At 42.1% G+C, this 20,471-nt stretch overlaps 1 protein-coding gene across 9 annotated transcripts; it reads right to left on the reverse strand.

The window, feature by feature from the left end:
* Positions 1 to 921: 921 nt before the first annotated feature.
* On the reverse strand, positions 922 to 17,961 carry HMGXB4 (HMG-box containing 4). 9 transcript variants are annotated; one of them, XM_068943675.1, is made up of 12 exons: positions 17,709 to 17,955; positions 15,209 to 15,314; positions 14,486 to 14,604; positions 13,036 to 13,114; positions 10,935 to 12,081; positions 10,877 to 10,892; positions 9,248 to 9,329; positions 8,663 to 8,727; positions 8,295 to 8,400; positions 7,563 to 7,735; positions 6,187 to 6,309; positions 922 to 4,176 (listed from the first exon to the last, which is right to left on the reverse strand). In XM_068943675.1, the coding sequence occupies exons 2-12, from the start codon at positions 15,237 to 15,239 to the stop codon at positions 4,132 to 4,134; spliced, it is 1,986 nt and encodes a 661-aa protein (XP_068799776.1). In that variant the 5' UTR covers positions 15,240 to 15,314; positions 17,709 to 17,955; the 3' UTR covers positions 922 to 4,131. The 9 variants fall into 9 exon arrangements, with proteins under 9 accessions (XP_068799776.1, XP_068799758.1, XP_068799785.1 ...); XM_068943657.1 differs by having other exon boundaries at positions 10,877 to 12,081; XM_068943684.1 differs by having other exon boundaries at positions 10,877 to 12,081; positions 13,036 to 13,134; positions 17,709 to 17,926.
* Between the last annotated feature and the right edge of the window lie 2,510 nt (positions 17,962 to 20,471).

A 20,471-nucleotide genomic window follows, 5' to 3' on the forward strand; every position in this document is an offset into this window, starting at 1 on the left:
TTTTCTAACCTGACCGCTTTGAGCGGTTGGTCGTGGCTGTTGTTCACCAGTGGGGCTGAAGTCCACCGTGCGTTTTCCCTGCGGGGAGGTTTTGAATGCTATTTTAGTAGACAAGGCAGTTGTTTGCAGCCACAGCTTTGAAGAGCCCAGCTACCAACAAGTACGATTTCCCTGCACGCGTTCTTCCTACCTTCTTTCACAGCTATTTACAGTGTGGCACCAAGACAGGCTGATGTGGCTACTGATGTATCTTTTTGCTACCATTTTCTTACTGAAACACTAGAACAGTTTCCTCAAATGCTCTTCTGTATCTATGCAGAATAAACATTACCTAGAGCTGCATTGAAATGCGTGAAAGCATGTAGTTATTGGCTTTTATTTTTCCATAAACTTCTGTTGAAATGTACTTAAAACAAGGAATACAAGTTGGCTAGTAAAGTATCACGTTCTGCAACAGCCTCATGTCTTTGGACATCACACACGCTGAGGGTGTAAGTGGCCAGTGCATCTGTCAGACCCTGGAAATGGGGACATGTTAAGAACTAGCACTGATTATGATCTAACTTTGCCATGCCTGTAGTTCCTTTCACTGTCTTGATCTTGAGTCCCCTGTACTGTTTCACCTTAACACCACAAAGGTGAACTGAAATGAGAGAACAGGGAAGAAAAATGCCCCATGCTGTAGGATTTGCCATGCTAGATGTTATCTTTCCCTTCAGGAAGGTCTCCAAATTGTCAGTATTCTTTGAGTGGTATTTCAGGTGAACTGTGCTATTAGAACTAGAATTGCTTGTTCTTAAAACAACTGAGATGAAGGAATTTAAAATTAAAAGTGTTTTGCCGAGAAACACGAAATACTAGTAGGAACAACTGTTGCAAGAAAACATAGTAAACACTAGAAATGAATGACAACACTCCAAATGTTAAAAAAAATTATATTGTTAAGTACAGTACAAAAGAGTTTCTTTATATAATTGTAATGTAATCTGGATCAAACAGCAAGGAAATAACAAAAATATAAAAACTGCTAAGTGTCACCAAAGTTTTCCCTCTAGTACCAAATACCACAAGATACAGATTATACAAAGTGTACAAATTTTAAATAAAAATACAATACACTAGGGTTGTGTGTGTTTTTAAACTCTTCAAGAGTTTTCAATTGTACAGATGACAAAGCAAGAGCTGATCTCCTTCTGTTTCTTAGAGATCTAGCCCTTTACCACAATGCTCTCAGTTGTAAAGAGCTGGAAAGAGCCAGTGACTTTGTGCCACTCCCAATAGCAGATGCTTTAGTAAGGGTCCAGGATCACAAATTGAATTAGACTGCCTCCCTCCCAAGCCTCTTCCCAATTCCAAGATCTCTGTGATTAGTCATATATTGTCCAAACAGGTATTCTGTGGTCTGAGGCTTCAGATAAGAATTGACATGATAGTTTCAGAATCTTCTGCTTCATCCACTTAATTTACTGAGAAAACAACATTGAACTGAGAAAAGGTCTGTAACAGACAGACTGCTTTGCACTGGCACAGTTGGGGAATATATGGTAAAGAGGAACGGGGAGAAAAACCCTCCTGCACACCTGAGGATTTAATTTAAATATGATTTGGGACTCAGCCATAATGAGGGACAGCTCACTTTCAACTGCCCTGAAAAAGAGAAACTACACTTCAAATTGGAAGTAGTCCAAAAGTGCTCTTCTATCATTTTGAAACTTTTATGCTATAAGGGCTGGAGATCCTGGGGTCAAATTAAAAAGCTTTCTATTTCAGCTTCTACCTAGCTTCACAAGATAGTCTTGTTTTTTACAAACACTTAAAGTCTTGCTGCTGTTTCCCCATACAGAACCAATGCATGCTACTGCACGTATAGCTGATGCCTGCAGGAAGTGAGGTGACGCACACCTGATTCGTGTTTTCCACACACTGTTGGTGGAGGGAGGGATTTTTGCTTTTAAATTATATACATATATATATATATATATACACACACACACACACACACACACACACAGAAATATACAGGATAAATTAAAATCTGTTACAGATATTGGTAAAAGTTAAATACACATGATATGAACACTACATACACATACATACAGACACACAAAAACCTATATGAGAATCAAGTGCTCTCCTGCAGCTCTTCTTCTAGAGGAGCAGAAAACCAAAATACCAAGTATGTGGCTGGAAGGAAGGGGAATCAGTCCAATCAACTGACATGTGCCTTGCTCAGCCATTACTGCTTAAAACTGGTCATTAGTCACTGCCTCACAGCAGCACCGTGGCTCTTTCAATACTGCTGGTGAAAGGGATAGGATCAGCGATCTCAGAAACTCAAGTCCTGTGTTCACAAAACACATGCAAGACGAACAGAAGCAATCCAGGTTTCTCCCATCTGCTACCACTCTCCTCTCCACCAGAAGACTGTGCTGCATTCAGAGGGGCCTGGACAGGCTGGAGAGGTGGGCGGGGAGGAACCTCCTGAAATTCCACAAAGGCAAGTGCAGGGTCCTGCACCCAGGGAGGAATAACCCCATGCAGCAGGACAGGCTGGGGAGTGACCTGCTGGAAAGCAGCTCTGCAGAGAAGGAGCTGGGAGTCCTGGTGGACAAGTTGAGCATGAGCCAGCAGTGTGCCCAACAAGGCCAATGGGATCCTGGGGTGCATTAGGCAAGAGTGTTGCCAGCAGGTGGAGGGAGGTGATCCTGCCCCTCTACTCAGCCCTGGTGAGGCCTCACCTGGAGTGCTGTGTCCAGTTCTGGGCTCCCCAGTACAAGAGAGACATGGCGCTACTGGAGAGAGTCCAGCGGAGGGCTACAAAGATGCTGAGGGGACTGGAGCATCTCTCCTCTGAAGAAAGGCTGCGAGAGCTGGGCCTGTTCAGTCTGGAGAAGAGAAGACTGAGAGGCGATCTGATCAACGTGTATAAGTATCTGAAGGGGGGATGTCAAGAGGATGAGACAGGTGCCCAGCGACAGGACAAGAGGCAACGGGCACAAACTGAACCACAGGAAGTTCCATCTGAACCTGAGAAAAAACTTCTTCACGGTGAGGGCAACAGATCACTGGAACAGGTTGCCCAGAGAGGTAGTTGCAGAGAGGAGTCTCCTTTGCTGGAGATATTCCAAACCCGTCTGGATGTGATCCTGGGCAATATGTTCTATAAGACCCTGCTTGAGCAGAGAGGTTGGACTAGATGATCTCCAGAGGTCCCTTTCAACCTCAACCATTCTGTGATTCTGTGATTCTGTGATTCTGTGATTCTGTGAAAGTGGGCTGACCAAGCCCTGGAAAAATCAGCAGGAGGTTCATTCTCACAAGCCAGTGCAGTCTGTTGATACCTCACGCTAATGGCAATTTGGATGCCAGTCCACAAGAAAAGAACAAATGTTTTGCCATCTTCACCTTCAAACCAAATGCAAGCTACCAGACCAGCCAGCTGACGCTGACAACTTTCAGTCATCAGTCACTGAAGAGGGAAGCTTGGAAGTTGTGACTCAGAGGTGAAGACCTCTATATCTTTTATCAGCTATCCAGCTTTTCCCTCAAGCAGTAGATTTTATACTGAAAAAGTTAGAAACAGGGCTGGTGAAGAGTTCAGTTCTACTCCTTGGTCCACAATAAATTAGCATCTCTAACTGCCCACAGAATAATTGTCAGGAGGTCATCTTGTCCAACCTCTGCTTAAAGAAAGTCTAACTAGAGCAGGTTGCTCAGTCAGTTTCTAAATAACATCAAGGATGGAGATTCATACCCTCTCTGGACAATCTGTTCCAACAACCACTCTTAATATTTTGTTTTTTATATCTAGAAGTCGATTCTCTAGTGGGTGCTTCCCCCACTAACAGATCTGAATTTAAGGCTAGTATCTCAAACGCTTTCTGAATTCTTCATAAAAATACTTTCAAATTGGAGTACATTTCATCCACCAACATAAAAGGGTTCTCTCAGCTTAAATTCACAACTGTTCATGAAATTAATAGAAGTCAAATAGTTACAATCCTATGTATATAGTATACAGATATAAAACGTTAAAATCCTACACACGGAGCCCTTAGAGAGTGCCGGCGTAGTGCATATGCACGCAAGTCAGTTATGCAGAGGTTGAGCACATCCCAGGATTTCTTCCTATCAAAGTCCAGGCATGATGTAGGCAATGTTGTCTAGTGTGTTTGACTGGGAAAAGAAATTCAATATTGTTTAACATCAGATAATGACTCAAAATCCTTCAGAAATGACACAGATAAGGAGGTTATTAAGCATCTTCACTGTCTTATAAATTACCATATGATGAGACCATACGACTATTGCCTAGTCATCACTACCACTGGTAGGCTAATTTCCACATTCTTGGAAATATAAGTAAATTAAACACAAAAGTAGCCTTGGTATTTGGAAGCAACTGGAAACAAAGAAAACACTTAAGACTTCCCTCAAGTGACATCCTCCTTATGAACCCCATACTCTACCCTGAATCCTGAGCAAGCCACATCAGTCAAATCACAGTAACCACTGGGAAGACTTGTAATGAAAGACTTGAGCAAAGTGATCAAAGTAGTAGAATACATTAACAAAATAAAATTAAATTGATTCTACAAACACAAATCATTTATGAAACTCTGCAATGTAAAAGTACAGAGAAAAAGCCTCAAATACACCTACTAATAGGGTGTCAGATGGGAAAAACTAGTGCCCTCCAGTTTTCCCTGCAAATATTAGAATTCTGAAAGTAAGAGTCCTTCCCGTGCATATCAGAAAACAAGACCCAGCAGCATTATCTGTATATTCTTCAAATGCAGTACACCAGCAACCTCAAACCTGTGACTAGATGGCTGAAGGAGACCTTAATAACTGTCTTTTTATTGAAGACAGAGGAGCTGGATCTGCACTGTGATTCTAGAATTCAGCAATGCCACCTACTGACTGGAAAGATAAATTGCATACTACCTGCAGCACTAGCACTGACAACTTTATCCATGTCTTAAACATTGCTATCTTTACGTATCTGATAGTAAAAATTAGAATAATCTATTATCAAGTCTGATAATAGTTCTCAGAAGTGAATGGTAAGTACCTTAATCCACCAAAAGCTCAATTGCTCCTTATAACAATACAGTGATCACATTTCCAAGATATGCACCATTAGTCACGTGGAAAAGGGGTGTCATTGCTCTGACTACACTTGGCAAGCAAGAAGGAAAAAAACATAGGACGTTTTTCCATGGCTTAGGATGGAAACACCCTGCTGACTCAGCTTTTGTGTAGACAGCCACTTTGTGGGAGCTCACAGCCTAAGCTGTCAACATTTTTGCTGATAATAATCCCTTCTCAGCATGAATCAATGTTTGGGCTGTCCCATAAAACATGCCAATTCATATCCTATTACATTATTCTCTCTATCAAATTTGTTTTTAATCTCTAACTTTCTCAGCGTATTTTTGCAGACTATGTATTTTTCATTTTTGCTCTGCCTCCTCTCTTCCACGCCATTCTGTGCTTTATTCATGGCTTCTGTTTGTAGGTATGACTCCTGGTTCTTGTTGTGCCATTGCCATGTTAGTCTGTGTCCACATCACGCTACATTGATGCCACAAGCTGTTGCTAAATTAGGTCTCAATAGAAAAGGTGGAAAGAATTTGTAGCTGTTATCCAGTTCCTTAAAACAAAGACTATTTTCCTTTCATTGGAGAAGGTTAGAGCCACATGTAAACTCAATCACATTAGGAATCCTAATTGAGATAGCATGTTATTTTTTACGCTGCTAAAAGAAACAGAATGTGTGCATACAGAGCAGCAGGAAGGGGCTTTTTAATTATCATGCAAAATTAGAACTTTCAAAAATAGTGGTATGTGTAGAGGTACTTTATTTGGTTCAGATGGATTAATTCAGGCACTAAAACAGAACCGATAAACATTGCAATCAATGGAAAAAATGTTACATCGGTTTCCCCTGAAGCTTTAAATGTTGTGTTTTTACTGGAAAAAACTGTTGTACAATACTGTACAGCAGTAACATCTTAAAGATTTTACGAAATATCCCTCTAAAAACTGTATAAGCAAGACAATTTTCTTATCTTTGTAGCACTGGAATTATAAGCACACTAAAAGACTGATTTATCAGAAAACTCCAGGTGAACTCCACTGAAATTAACAGGTCTCAAAAGGAAATAACCGCCAAGAACTCACCAAAACTTGCTTAGGGCAGCCATTCAACTCAGGTAGTTGCGTTGTCAGACATGCTAACGGGCCCAAAGCACAGATGATGGAATCTAGAAGTACTGATAAACTTCCTGAAACAGCCACCATTCCCTGGAAGCAAAGAAAGAAAAAAACAGATAGGGACAAGTACTGGAAATCACAGTCCTTTGGCTACTGTATTGATTCTCATGCAAGTAATATAGGCTCACTCTTGTGGTCGCCTAGTTTACTTTCATTATTTACACAGTAACAAAACTACACCAAGCACTTCACATACAGAGATTGCTGGTTCAAAAAATTTAAGAGTTCAAGAGGCAACAGGCATATGTAGGATAAAAGTAGAGAAAACCAGAAAACAAGGCCAGACAGTTGCCAGTTTTGTAAACCACTTAATTCCACAATTTTTGCAATGTAGTTTTTTTGCCGTTTCCTACCATCTATTGTGTTAGCTACACCAACCCGAAAAGGCAGTATCTCTGTTGATAGTTTTGTTTTATTTTCAAAGCCTAAAGAAATGTTAAGGATGCAGAAAATGCTTTAGTGACCGATACACTTCTAGGGAAGGGAATTTTTTGCACGGCCTTTTGTGAAGGGGGAGACTTTTACTCCAGAATAGTTCCTCTGAAGAATAACCTCAATGAAGTCAAACCAGAAACAAAATACAAGCGCTTTTGTTTTACCGTTGATAAAACAAGCAAATAAAGTGGGAAAATATGATTGTGTTAGCCATCAAATTCACTGATATTTAATATTTGAGCTAAATATGTGTTCTCCTTACAGGCTGGGCCAAGTTCTGAAAGCGTGTGCGCGTGTATGTGTGTGTAACTAATATCATCTAACTGTAGGAAACCATTAGAACAACACATCTTCTATGTTATCAGGTAAGTTGAAACATTAGTAGCCCCTATCTAATGCGCTAGGAACAGGATACTAGCAGAGAGCAGCAGCACGTGCAAAAAGCATCATTGATAAAGGCTTTCTCTGATAGCTTTCTCAGAGAGCTTGAGAGGGTAACAGAAACTGGATCAGAGGCTGGCAAAGGCAGAAAAGGCAATCCTAGATCCAAGGTGAATATATAGTAAGAAAAGTCTGAAGAGTTCGTTGAGCTAAGAACTGCCTTAAAGGGCCTAGAGCTGCAAGGCCGGGGACCTGTCTTTGATACTTAATGTATACGGACAAACAAGGCTTTTTATTTCACCGAAAATTAGCAGCAATACATCAAAGAACCAGGACACTCCATCTTTCTCTTCCTAATACAAAAAGATTGCCTAACCTTTTAAGTAAATTAAAATGTTAAGAATAAAAAAGCAATCCTATGTATGGATTACATGAAATCACCGAGACATTACTGGTTCAAAACTCACCTCTGTTTCCTGCAGTCTGTGACCAATGAGGCTCAGAGATTCACCTAGCAACTGTAAGTGCGCAGCTACATCAATAGGATCTGTCTCAGGGACTTTGGCTGGTGAGACAGACACCACCACAGTGCTAGAGGGGGATTTTTTATGAGGAGAAGAAAGCACGCCTGTTGGAGAAGCTGGAAACACACTAATTAAAATTCCATACTGTTTTCTCTCATTCTTTTACTTACAAGTCTATTTACATAATAAAGTTCAAATCTCAAAAGCAGTAGATGCTTAAATAGTTCTGTGGATCTGGTCCTGTGGTCTTGGGAGCCAAGACTTCCCTTTTGCATGTGTAAAGCATCTACCGCAGCTGAATGCAGTTTTGTAGGTTAGGGAGATTTGGTAAACAGCAATGACAAAATAAGCACAACCATTTTTCCTCTTGCAGCATGCTAGTCCCACTCCAAGTTCCCTGCTGCCTCTTCTTGTTTTATGTTTCAATTCCTGAAGTGCTAAAAAAATCCCTGTTCTTCTAATTGGAATTAGATAAGGAAGGGTTTGGGTTGTTTTTTTTTTGAAATAGGCTGACATCACTCTTTGCTTTTGAGTAAAATATAACTTAAAAAAATGCCAAGACTTGTGAGAAAGCAGGCAGAGGGAAGCAGAAGTGAACCTTTGTTCTTTACTTCACAAGCAACACTATCTCCCCTATCCAAAAAAAGACTTGGGCAAACAAGGCACATCAATTACCTTTTACTTTTGGTGCACCATCTGAAGATGATGCCTTCCTCTTCACAGTGGTGGCCTCTGCTTTATTCTGTTTGTGCTGCAGATACTGAGCTTTCTGTTTCCAGATCTGCAGTTATCATGGTATGAAAAGAGAGAGTCACAACATTAGGTAATTCTGTTACTTGATGCCAGAACCTGGAGATAGAATGACTTTATGTAGCTAACTTGTCGAGCAATACCATAAGGATAAAATGGATGCTTTTATAACCATAAAGGCAGGACACCCATTTTTCTGTACTTCAGGGACGGTGGCAATGCTGCCAGCATGTTCTGACCTAAGCACCTAGTTAAGAGAAATCATTTTACAAAAACATCTCACATAGACTTACCAGTTTATCCTTCTCAGGTAGCTGCTTCCACACTTCTGCCAGTTTTTTGCTCAGTTCTCCAAAATCTGGCAGAAGAGAAGAAAAATGTTTAATATGCATGAAATAATAAAATCAAGGAGAGAACTTATGAAATTTATATGAATGTTGACAGTGAAATAATTGGCCCATGCATACACATCTAGGAAACAACCTGTTCTACACTGAGAACTCTCTGTGCTGCCCAAGAAAATATTTCCAGTGTGTTGTTCCATCACTGACTAAAATGAGAAAAGCTGATATAGGGAATATAAGACCACATGTATATATGGAAAAGTGATGCAATCAACCTGCAGAGACAAGTCTGCAAGTAAATAAAAGGGAGAACTGGCAAATTTTTTATCCAGATTCACAGCTGGGTTAAAATACAACGAAATCAAATCATGACATCAATTCCTACCCTCTTTGCTGCCTCTTGTTCAAAGAAAATTAGCATTCTTCACATTCCATCAAAACTAAGAGCTTGGTATGACACAGAGAAGATATGTCCTGATAAATAATCTGGCAGGTGTACAATCAACAGAAGACAAGACTAGATTATTCTCTCACCTATCCCAGGGTGTTCAGACACAATAGTTGTACGATATTCCTTACAGAACACTTGATAGGCAGACATGTTCTTCTTCTTTGGCTAGTCAGAAGAAGAAAAAAAACCAAAGATTTTTAATTACCATGATACTTACTTGAATTAATAATAAATTGGCATTTATAGAAGTCGTAAAGAAAGCTACTGTGCTTAGATCTGTAACCTAAAGAAGCAGTGTTTTAGATGTTCTGGCTGAATTTAGTAGTTATGAAAGCACAGGAACTGGCCAGAAACAGTCTTAATATAAGCTTATCTTGCAATAACTCTATCAATGCATTTCATTCATAACTCATAACTTGCTACTCTAAATCCAGGATCAACGTACAACTCCGTTAATATATCTCAGTTTTAAAACTTAAAAAACAAAAAAAATCTGTTATACTATTCACAATGCTCATCACAGGTCTGTCATACAATTTCAATCCTCATTCTAACGTTTTGTCCCGTTCCTTGCATCCCTACAAAACATTTCATAGTGGTAGGAAAGGAGACAGTTAGAGGCATAAGCAGCTGCCAAGCTGTGATCGGATAGTAAGCTGTGACTTACTGAATAGAATGGAGTTGAACAAACTTGGGCTACTTCTGCCCGTTTCCTAACACAAAGCAACTCTTTCCTATATAGAAACACAAAAACTGTTCTTCCACTTTTACATACTTACACAGCTAAAATTATGTAATCTGAAAATCTCATTCTGTGCTAGCTACATTTTTTCCTATTCAAACATTTCAAAGTTAGCCATGAAAACCTGATTTTGTAAGTACAGGACAAAACTGGGAATGTGGTAGCATGAAAGAATTAGAACTTCATTTTAATACAGGAATAAATGGGTAAGTATCTTCACACTTCAGAGTGGAGCTTGATTCCGTTTTGCAGAAACTGTCACGATGGACTAGATCACTGCCAGCCTTGTCCAAAGTCCTGTTTGGCCAATAGCTACCGTGAGTTACCTTAGAAAATGACATAGTTGTGGCATAATCTATGCCAAGTAAATTAAGTATAATCTTTTCAAAGGACCCCTGTCAGCTAAAGACTGGCCTATGACACAAAGAACAATGATTTATATTACTTTTGTTACAAAAAGAAATCAAATTAGCTGAAACATTTTTGCCAAATGTGCTGCAACAAAACTATTAATGCTGATATTAGTTATCCTTCTGTTTTAATATAACATGCCTCTGAAACGGATAGGGCACTTGACACAATACAACTATTTTTCACAACAGTGTAAGTTATAAATATCTTTAAACAGAAGACAAAATAAGGTAGGCACAGGTAGTTCCTACTAGGCCAATTGTTACTGCTGAAAGAAATCAGACAAATTTTTGTGCACATATACCCTAAAAATTTGTTTAACATTTTCAGCTACAGCAGTTTAGGCTAATAAATTGTATCATTTCTACCATCACTGTCATACACCCTCCAAACTTTGCAGTTTCTGCAATCTACCACTTTGAAAACCTAGGTTCTGAAATAACGGTAATGAATTCCTTCATGATTTCTGCAACACTGAGCACCTAATTTATCATTACCAAACTTTAAAGTCTCTTCTCTGTCTATCCCAATTTCTATCTTTCCTCCTATTTTTCCTTACTTTTTCTCTTTCCCTTTCCTTCTCCTTCTCCTTTTCTCTCTCCTTCTCCTTTTCTCTCTCCTTCTCCTTCTCCTTTTCTCTCTCCTTCTCCTTTTCTCTCTCCTTCTCCTTTTCTCTCTCCTTCTCCTTCTCTTTTTCTTTCTCCTTCTCTTTTTCTTTCTCCTTCTTTTCTCTCTCCTTCTCCTTTTCTTTCTCCTTCTCCTTTTCTTTCTCCTTCTCCTTTTCTTTCTCCTTCTCCTTTTCTTTCTCCTTCTCCTTTTCTTTCTCCCATTTCTCAGTTTTTTCTCTCTCCTTGTCTTCCTTCCTCCTCTTCTTCTCACCCTGCCCATCTGAGTGAAAAACAGGAGGAGGTGGAGGAAGAACATAAGGAGTACTGGTAGGAGGTGGCGGCGACATTGTTACTTCTGCTACTGCCACAGGGTGTCCAGAACTCTTCTTAGATTTAGAGTGCTTCTTTTCTCTGTGTTTCTCCTTGTCTTTTTTTTTCTTACTTTTCTTCGACTTCTTCTTCTTCTTGATTTCCCGGTAGGAATCATCTATCACTAGCTCTCCAGCCTCCAACTCCCCACCAGAGGATGAACCAGATTCTGGTGGTGCCTCCAGACCTGAAATGTCACATTCACTCCCGTGGCCCTCTGAAAAGGAGGTGTCAGCACCAAACCCCTCGGAAGGTGGATGTGGGTCGGGAGGTGGCTTGTGCTTCTTCCGGGATGACTTCAGGAAGCTCTGCAGTTCATGACCCAGAAGGAATGAGCCTTGCTCATCTCGAGCTGATTTCTTTGAAGATTTCTTTGCAGTTGCTGGTGGTGAAGAGTAGGGGAAAGACTCATTGTCTGCTGCACTGCTTCCTTTCTCCTTTGGCGAAAGGATGAGCTTCATCTTCAAGCCATCAGGTTCACGAAGAGTAAGTGTCTCTGTGTTCACATAGAGAGGTTTCATTTTTTTAGATTTGTGGTAGCTGCCATCATCCAGTGAGTGCTCCCCACTGCTTCCACTCAACTTCTTCTTGTGGTGCTCCTTTTTACTTTCAGAATGGCCAGAGGAAGAATAAGATGATGATTTTTCAGAGGTTTTCTTTGAAGACTTTGAGCTAGTGGCCAAAGGTGAGGTGATAGCTTTGAGTAGATCCATGGTCGTATCAGCAGAGGGTGGGCTGGAAACTGCTTTTTTCTTCTTCTTTGATGGTAGATCCAAAGGCGAAAGATCTGAAAAAGATCAACAGAAATGTACATCCAGATGATTCCCTTAAAGATAGCATTACACTAGCTCAAGAAGTGAAGTGGGAATCCTGCAATAGTTTGAGTACAGCTAACTGATCTGCATCTTGGTTTAAGGAGATCTCTGAAACTTGTTATCATCTCAGTGCAGTCTTGCTGATACAATTCAAACAATTTAAGGAAGAAACAAATACTAAGCAAGTTCCTGAAGTTTTGTCTGACTCAATCTTCTATCATGAAATAGCATATTTTGATGAGAATATACCTTTTTAAATCTGAAATATTACATCTCAAGCACAAGGTTTTCTTGTTACTTTTAGCCAAGGAGAGACCAATGAATGGAAACATGAGCTTTTTCATTCTGAAAGCAGCTTTTTAACAAAATTTCAATTTGTAAAAATATTCCAAAGACTTGGCTTTCTTTTTGCATTAGGACAAAAGTAAATCTTAAACCTTTTAAGCTGTTATGAACCGATTTGTCATTTTCTGGCCAGTTTATTATCTATGAGAATAACATCTCTGTATTTAAACTGAACCCCAAAAACATTCCTCTTATGCCCTGACGCATTCTATTTCTACAAATTCAGAGAAATAAATACCATCTGCAAATAAAATCATAGCTTGTAATACAACAGAGAAAGAAAGAAATACAAAAGTCAAAAAAGCTTCTGTTAGAAAACTACAGCTTGATAATGAAAGGATGGATGGAAGCTGTAGCCCTAATAACGGCAACTTGTTAAGCTAAAATCTGCAACTATCAGTCCTTATCTTTTGCTGTCTGGTGCAGTATTCTGATCAGGTTTCTGATTACTTGTCCTAAGACAGGTTGGTGTACTTCCCCTCCCGAAAATGCTGACCACAAAACTTGACATTGGTTGATGAGCTCACTTTCCTCCAAGTCATCATCAGTCAGCACCTTCCCCTGCCTGATTACCGACTTACCTCTGTAGCTGAACTCATCGGAGGAATGCTTTCGCTTCTTTTTGTGAGGTTCTGTCCCCAGAAAGACGAGCTTGCTGTCCTAGAATAAGAGCAGAGAAGCTGCTGAACAAAGAAGAGGGAAATTATAAGAGATTCAAATGGACTACTGACATTTCTAATTCGTAAGAGTTATCAGAGTTACTGGTTCTACTGTAATGCCAAGGAACCCTAGTCATGGACCAGGATCCTTATTCTAGGTGCTAAGGTGCTATACAGAGGAAACATTATCTGTCCCCAGGATCCCAAAGTTTAGGGATAAGGCAAGAGACAACAAGCAACGTACGGGTAGACAGGAGAGTATAAAACATAGGATTAGTCAGCACTGCTTTCAGCACATCAGCCACCTAACTGGCATCAAGCTTTCTGTAGGCATTGTAGCAAAACAGAAGTATAAGAAGGAAACTGGAAGAAGACAGATCTCTACAGGGAGCTCTTCCCAAATGAGAGGAGTAATACAGAAGAAAACATGGAAGAGCACATTTGAAAGTGTTAAGAAACAGGCACTGAAAGCCAGCATCTGGAAATCAGCTGACGAGTTGATCCAAGACAGAAGTCTACATATTACTGGGGCTAAGAAATAACTAAGCACACATAGGCTGTCAAGCCTTGAAAACGAAGGTGAGCAGCTCATATTTAATATGCTGAAGAAGAGAAAAGAAGTGAAAGGAGGCAGAGAGAGGTGACAAGTGAAATGATGGGCTGAAAAATTGCCCTTCATATCTCATGTCATCCAATTATAATTTTTTGCTTGACCAATTTAGTCTGAAAATGAAGCTCCTCTGCAGAATTCCATCTGCATGGTAGAAGATTTTCATTTAAGCTAGAACTTCTTCTCTCACACTTAAAAAATTTAAAAAACAATCATAAGACAGTCACCTTTGAGCTGACAGCAGAAATTTTAGCTCAAAGAGGAAAGTTTTGAAGAAACTTAAGTTGTCGCTACATGATTTCAGTGTTAAGGCCCCAAGGAGATGAATAGGGCAAGTTCATACCTCTCAAAAGCTATCGTTTCAGGCTGTCTGCAGAATCAGGAAGACAACAGTGCATCAGTTAATATTTTATTCATCCTTTGCTGGCTGTTTATACAATTGTAAATTCTAAAAATTTTATTTTTGTGTGTAAAGTCATTCATGCTATCTCATGATTGGCAAGGTTCTGCACCACGGCTAAGATCAGACCCCACTTCCCTATTTTCTGAGGTCAGAAAAATTAGATCAGCTGTATCTGGGATTTACCCCCTCCTTTTCCACAGAAAAGCTACTGAACAATACAGGACACTTAATTAGCTACTCTTGCTATCTTGCACAGGAACTTCTACACAGGCAAAAACAACAAACCCTCCCATACCATCCCATCAGTAGCTTTATACACATCCTTACACCTTCAACCTTTTCTCTGAGAGCTTCCTGACCTGAGCTGCTATCTCTTCCTCTTCTTGCAGTAGATCCTGGTAACAGCGTTTTCTCTCTCGCTGTGTCCTGCCAGCTGCCAGCCCCACGTCATCAACACTTCGGTCACTCTCTAGGTACTCTAAGATGTATGTGAAATGGGGAAACAAGGAAGAAACGAAATACCCCATTAAGGAACAACAGACATATGGTCTACGCATAAAATATGACAGCAGCAAAAGCTGGCGCAGTTGGTTGCATAAAACCCAACAAGTCCTGGGGCCTGAAAAATAATGTGCTGTACTACCTAATCACGGGGAGAGGACTCAGTGCTCTAATGCTATATATAACACAAGTACTCAAGATTTCATTTCTAATGCTTGAATATTTCTTCCTAAAGATAACTCAATATAGAAATGTTGCCATGACTAAATCCCTATCCCTGGTCTCCTGTTCCATTGAGCTGACAGGGAGAAACAAGGCTGCAGTGGCAGAGTACCTCGGCAAGGTTTTCACATCAGGAAACATCAGTTGTTTCTCTCAAGTTCTAATCCCAATACTTTACTTCTGGAAGTCAAGGGCTTGGGATCTCGCAAAAACCTGACTAGATTAAATTTAAGGTAATACCCTTCAATGTTCCACAAGAGATTAGCTTTCTCTCCCACTCTCTGACTCCGTGGCCTGGAAAGGGCGGCTAAGGGTACCCTTTTCTGGCAACTCTCTCTGAGATTACGAAGCAGTCATACCTTCTTTCTTCCTGGAGTCATCATAAGCCATGGCGGTCCTGCAGGAGCCTGAGAATGTGTTGCCACGTCTGGGCTCCTTCCCCCGTTCCCGTCTACAGGAAAAGGTCTGAGAAACAGAGAACGAAAATAACCCTCCCAGAAAGAAGAATCATAATGGAATATGGGAAACTTCCTATGAACCAAATGAAGATTCTCTGGAAGACAGTGGGAAAGGAAGGGAATCTACCTCCTGGTCTCTGCGTGCTCATATTTCAGGCTGGATAGAAATTTTTCTTAAATTAACTAAACACAATGGAAGCTGTTTTTCTCTTATTTTAAAAGAGGTAACAACACAACCTCCTCCTTGTAAAATATTCACATCATTGAATGAACTTATTTACAAAAGTATAAAGAGTGTGAGAAAAAAGGCTGTTTGACTTTTAAATGACAAAAAATTGAAACAGAACTTGTGTCAAGATCTTTTTTGTCAGGAGCCAGTGTAGGAAACAGTGTGATGTTTAAAGAGAAATTCCAAACCCTTGAATCTCAGAAGTAGTGAAGGAAAGGAAGAACTCAGGCAGGAATCATTGCATCATAAAAGAATTATTTCTGATCTTTTGAAATAAATATTTGAATAAATATTTGAAGATTTTGGAGTGAAGATGTACATCTTTCTGGTGCATTTCTGATGCATTTCCAGACACTACCACTGCAGCCATTCTGAATGTCAGCTTGGGAGAGGGAGCAGAGGAAAGTATTCCTTTTTTCTAGGACTTTTGCTGCACCCTTAGCCCCTGCCAGCTCATTAAGTTCCAGGTCTCTTCTAATTGAGGTATTCTACTCAGCAGTTGCTAGTATCTAGAAGGATACTGCCATTATAGAATAGTTGCACTCTAGTTCTCTCAGAGTTCTTCAGTCAGTGACCAGCTTAACTTTCAAAGAATAGCCTTCTGATAACTCAGTTTGCACTTAAAAGTGTGTGTTTGTGTGTGTGTGTGTGCGTGTGTGTGTGCGCATGTGCACACATACATCTGCAAGTGTTAAATCACAGAGACCACACAGCTAGTTTGGACTAGCTGATACAGTTATCTCACCATATTAGTTACATCTGAATACCTTGAGTACAGGGAACTTATCTTACCTACGCTTTGGGTATCCCTGCACATACACAAGTTTTATAAATAACTGGCTGATGCTAAAAAACATACAATGTATTTAACATGTTGTGGTTTTTTACATGAAAGAACAGAGCCCCAAATAATTCAAGCTTACAGACACATAGGAGAAATTAATAAGGATACAAGTTAATTCTTCTGTTGTCTAATATTCTGGGAAATCACCAACCACAGTATTTTTATATCAGCATTCTGACCACCATAAATTGTTGCTTGATAAATTGTTGCTAGTGAGCATAGCAATTTGTAAGCAGAATTTATGTATACGCACAACAGCACTGTGCTCCACAGTAAAAAATAATAAATTAAAAAAAAAATCTTGCCACTTGATGGGCTTACAGTCTTGGACCAGATCTTGCAACTTACACACGACAGTAAAGCACTGTGCTCAAAAGGACTAAGGCTTAATCTAGATGCTGGTTAGCAAAAATAGAAGATGGTCATTCATGAGGGGATGACACTAAGAAACTAAGATTCGTTTAGAGCTACAGGCATACCTTTTACTGACTTTTAAAAACTTCACTAAGTTGTCTGGCAGGTATAAAGGTTGCTACATGACAACCCTGCCCAAAGGGGCTTACAACCTAGATCTCTAACCCTGCAAATATAAAGCACATTTTTAACTTGTCTTCTACACAATCTGATTAGGTTCCAGTGCTTTAGATTCTTAGGTTACAGAAGACATCACACAGGCTCAGCGAGGCAGGTCTCTCCAAGTCTCCAGGTCCTTAACACAAGCGCTTGCTGGATCAGGAACACACATCGCTCTTGTGCGAACCCAATAGCACTCTCATGTTTCATCCCTCCAAGCGGGGCTGCACAACTCGCTGGTGACAGATGACGGTACGTGGAAGCAGAGAGGCCAGCAGCAGGGCTCCCAACTTGCCGCAGACGTTCCGTGCTCTCTCAGCGCCAGCCGTGCTAGCGCGGAAACCACGCTAGGACTTTCGGGGCGCGTGTAAGGGGGCAGACGTTGGCGCCCGTCTTTCCACGAGCGCGGCGCCCGCAGGCAGGTAGCGCCCCGGCGCAGAGCGGCGACGGGCGGCACAGCTGTCCCTCCAAGCAGGCCGCCTGGGCGGCCGCAGCCACAGCGCGGCCGGTGGGCCCGGCCCGCCGACCCCTGCCTGCGGGGCGGCCACAGACCCGGGCGCGCGCGCCCGCCCCTCGCCGCCAGCCCCCCGCGCGGAGCCCGGCTGCGCATGCGCACCAACGCCCTCCCCTCCCCCCCCGCCCCAATTCCCGCAACGGCCGCGGCTCGCGCCTTTCCCGCCGCCTCCGTTTGAACCGGCCTCGGCCGCTGCTCCCCCCCGCCCCCGCTCGCCCGCCCCGCCCGCGTGCCCTCTCACCCGAGCGGGCTCCGGCCTCACTCCAGCTCGCAGCTCTGCTCCTGGAGCAGGCCAAGCCTGTGCCCCCGCGGCGGTGGCGCCGAGCGGAGACGGGAGCTGCCAGCCCGCTGGCGCCAAGCGGCGGGCGCAGCTCCGGAGCGCAAAGGCGGCGCCGCCGCCTCACCGCTCGCCGCCGCTTCCCGCCTCGCCGCCGTAACCGTCGGCCGCCATCTTGGAGTGGGAGAAAAGACACACCCCGCCCGGCGCCGGCGGCAAGGCGCAGCCAGCCGAGCGCCGAGCAAGCAGGGGAAGGGGGAGAGGGAGAGGGAGGCGGGGTAAGGGCGCGCCGAGCGTACCGATGGCGCAGGCGCCGGAGGGCGGGCGCATTCCCGCGCCGGGCGGCGCACGCTGCGCGTCCGGTCTCTGCCTGCGCCGACGGCGTTGGCTCCTGCCGCGGGCAGCGCTCGGTAGGCGAGCGGTCTCGGGGGTCTGCGGAGTGCTGCCCCCCGCGCCTTCTGGAGGGCTCGTCCGTTACTGCAAGGGGATTCCAGACCGAGGTTAAAAAAAAAAGCTCAAGAACGGACTGGCTGGAAAAAAAAAAACAAAAAAAACAAGTCTCCCCTCCCCCCCCCCCATGTGAGCTTTTCTTCACTCTGTTCCTTAGCTCAGGAGGTCCCTATTCAACAAACCTCACTTAACTCTTACCTTAAATCCCATTATCTCTACTGATGGAGAAGTCCTCTTTTTATACAGATGCCGGCGGGAGCTCACATGCCTCTTTGTAAGCTGCTGCTCTCAGTCGCGTGCTGTCCACAGCCTACAGTTCCCAGCCATGGCCAAGGTTAAAGAGACTTGACCCATCACAGATACACTGGTTTCCCTGCACTGACAGATCTGCCTCCTGGTCTTGGTCGTGTTTTTTTTTTGTCCTAACAAGTGTGTAACGATGATGATGATTTGAGTTAACTGTGGAACAGTTACAGGAACCAGAATGGCCTCGCTGTGTTGCACTGTGTGCATCTATAGTTTGATTCCAAGTGAGGGGTTACAGCTTCTAATAAATTTCCCCAGCCGCTGTGCACAGATCAATGTCTGCAGGTGCAGCAGCTGTAACACCTCAGAGTAAAACCCACCAACCATGAGGACGTGTGCGAGGCCTGTGCAGGTGTTCTCATGCATGTATATACTCATTCCCGCTGCTGTTTATGCTCTCTATAAAATCTGTCCTTACTTTCCAACCCATAACACAGGAAGGAGTTACGGTCTTCACTAATGGGACAAGCATCTCTCCACAAATATATATCCAGAACCTTTCCAGAATTGAGCACATTGCCCAAGACCTGCTATTTGTCACAGATTACTGATGATGTTTTTAGAAATTCCAGTGATAGGTCCCTACTCTGTTCTACAATGCACTGAGTACAAGAAAAACATGGCTTCTGTCAACAGAATTTTACAGTCTTGAGCTTCCTTGCTGGTGCTACAGACTGTATGGAAACATCGAATAATTTCCTTGAGCAAGTGAGCATGACAGCCTACAGGTCAGGTAGAAACAGTTGGGAGGAAATAAAGTTTTAGCATGGCTGGGGGAGGCTAGGTGCAGCCTGAAGGAACAGAGATACGATCGATATGAAAATCAAAAGCCTACATTAGCCTCATGTCTGAAGATTGCAAATGTTTGATAATGGTAGCTAGTAAATATGTGGGGATGGTATGCTTAATATTCTGCATCCTAGAAAGAATTTCAGCTCCCCTGCAGTTTAATGGTTTTAGCACTGGATGTTTCAGAGGTATTAGATTGTGTCAGTGATTGCATGTGGAGGGGAGAGAGTGAATTTGCAGGTGAATTTGTGAAAATGAGCATATAGCAGGATACTTGTACATAAAGCCACTGAAGCACGAAGCATTCAGATCTCTCCTGCTGAGATGCATCCATGTTCCTCTCCTCCCACAGAATACTAATAATACTAATAACACTAATCATACTACTAATAATATAATGTAATCCCTCATTCTGCACTTTTCACCAGTGCAGAAGGGCTCAGAAAAACTCATTTCAGTCATTCCTATTCCCTAGAGCTAATAAAGAGATCCAGTACAAAGCACTGGCATTTACTGGCTACTTTCAAACAACTTAGCCTTTTCCTTTTCTAGAAAATCCAGGCATCCCTTTAGAATATACACCTGGACTGTAGAGGTCAGGTGGAGAAAATGTCAGGACACATAGCAAATTTAAGAGAGTCACAACCTCTCCAAATGTCTAACACCTGACAGAACTGTTTCTGTGTACTGTTGAACTGGAAAGGTCATCCTGAGGGAACAGGAAAAGCAAGCAGTCCCCATAGTGTCAAAGACCTGAAGTGCAGCATCAGTTAATCTCACGCTATTGTGAGAATATTGCCTATTCCTTTTGTTCAGAACATCTTGCATTCTTGGCCCTACATGCCAGAGAGAGAGGCTGCTAAAAGAATATGCAGTATGTTCCTTCAGTTCCTTTGTCTCATTGGCAAAGACAAACCCATTATATGAAAGGCTGTTGCCCGTGCAGAACATTTTGTGAGGTGGACATACTTATCTTTGATGCAAGATTAATTGCGTGCTAAGGGCTACTGCCCATTAAGGTGACCAATATGGTCTTGCTATTCCTATATACATCCCTATCTGTCCTTGTCTGCATATTTTCTCCTATCTACACTACTTAAGATGCAAATTTCTAGGTTCAGTAACTCTCTTTTTTTTTTCACACTTGTTTAGTACTTAGCCTGGTGAGTTCTCAAGTGAAAT

This window comes from Struthio camelus, chromosome 1, assembly GCF_040807025.1.
Source record: "Struthio camelus isolate bStrCam1 chromosome 1, bStrCam1.hap1, whole genome shotgun sequence".
In the NCBI taxonomy this organism is placed as follows: domain Eukaryota; kingdom Metazoa; phylum Chordata; class Aves; order Struthioniformes; family Struthionidae; genus Struthio; species Struthio camelus.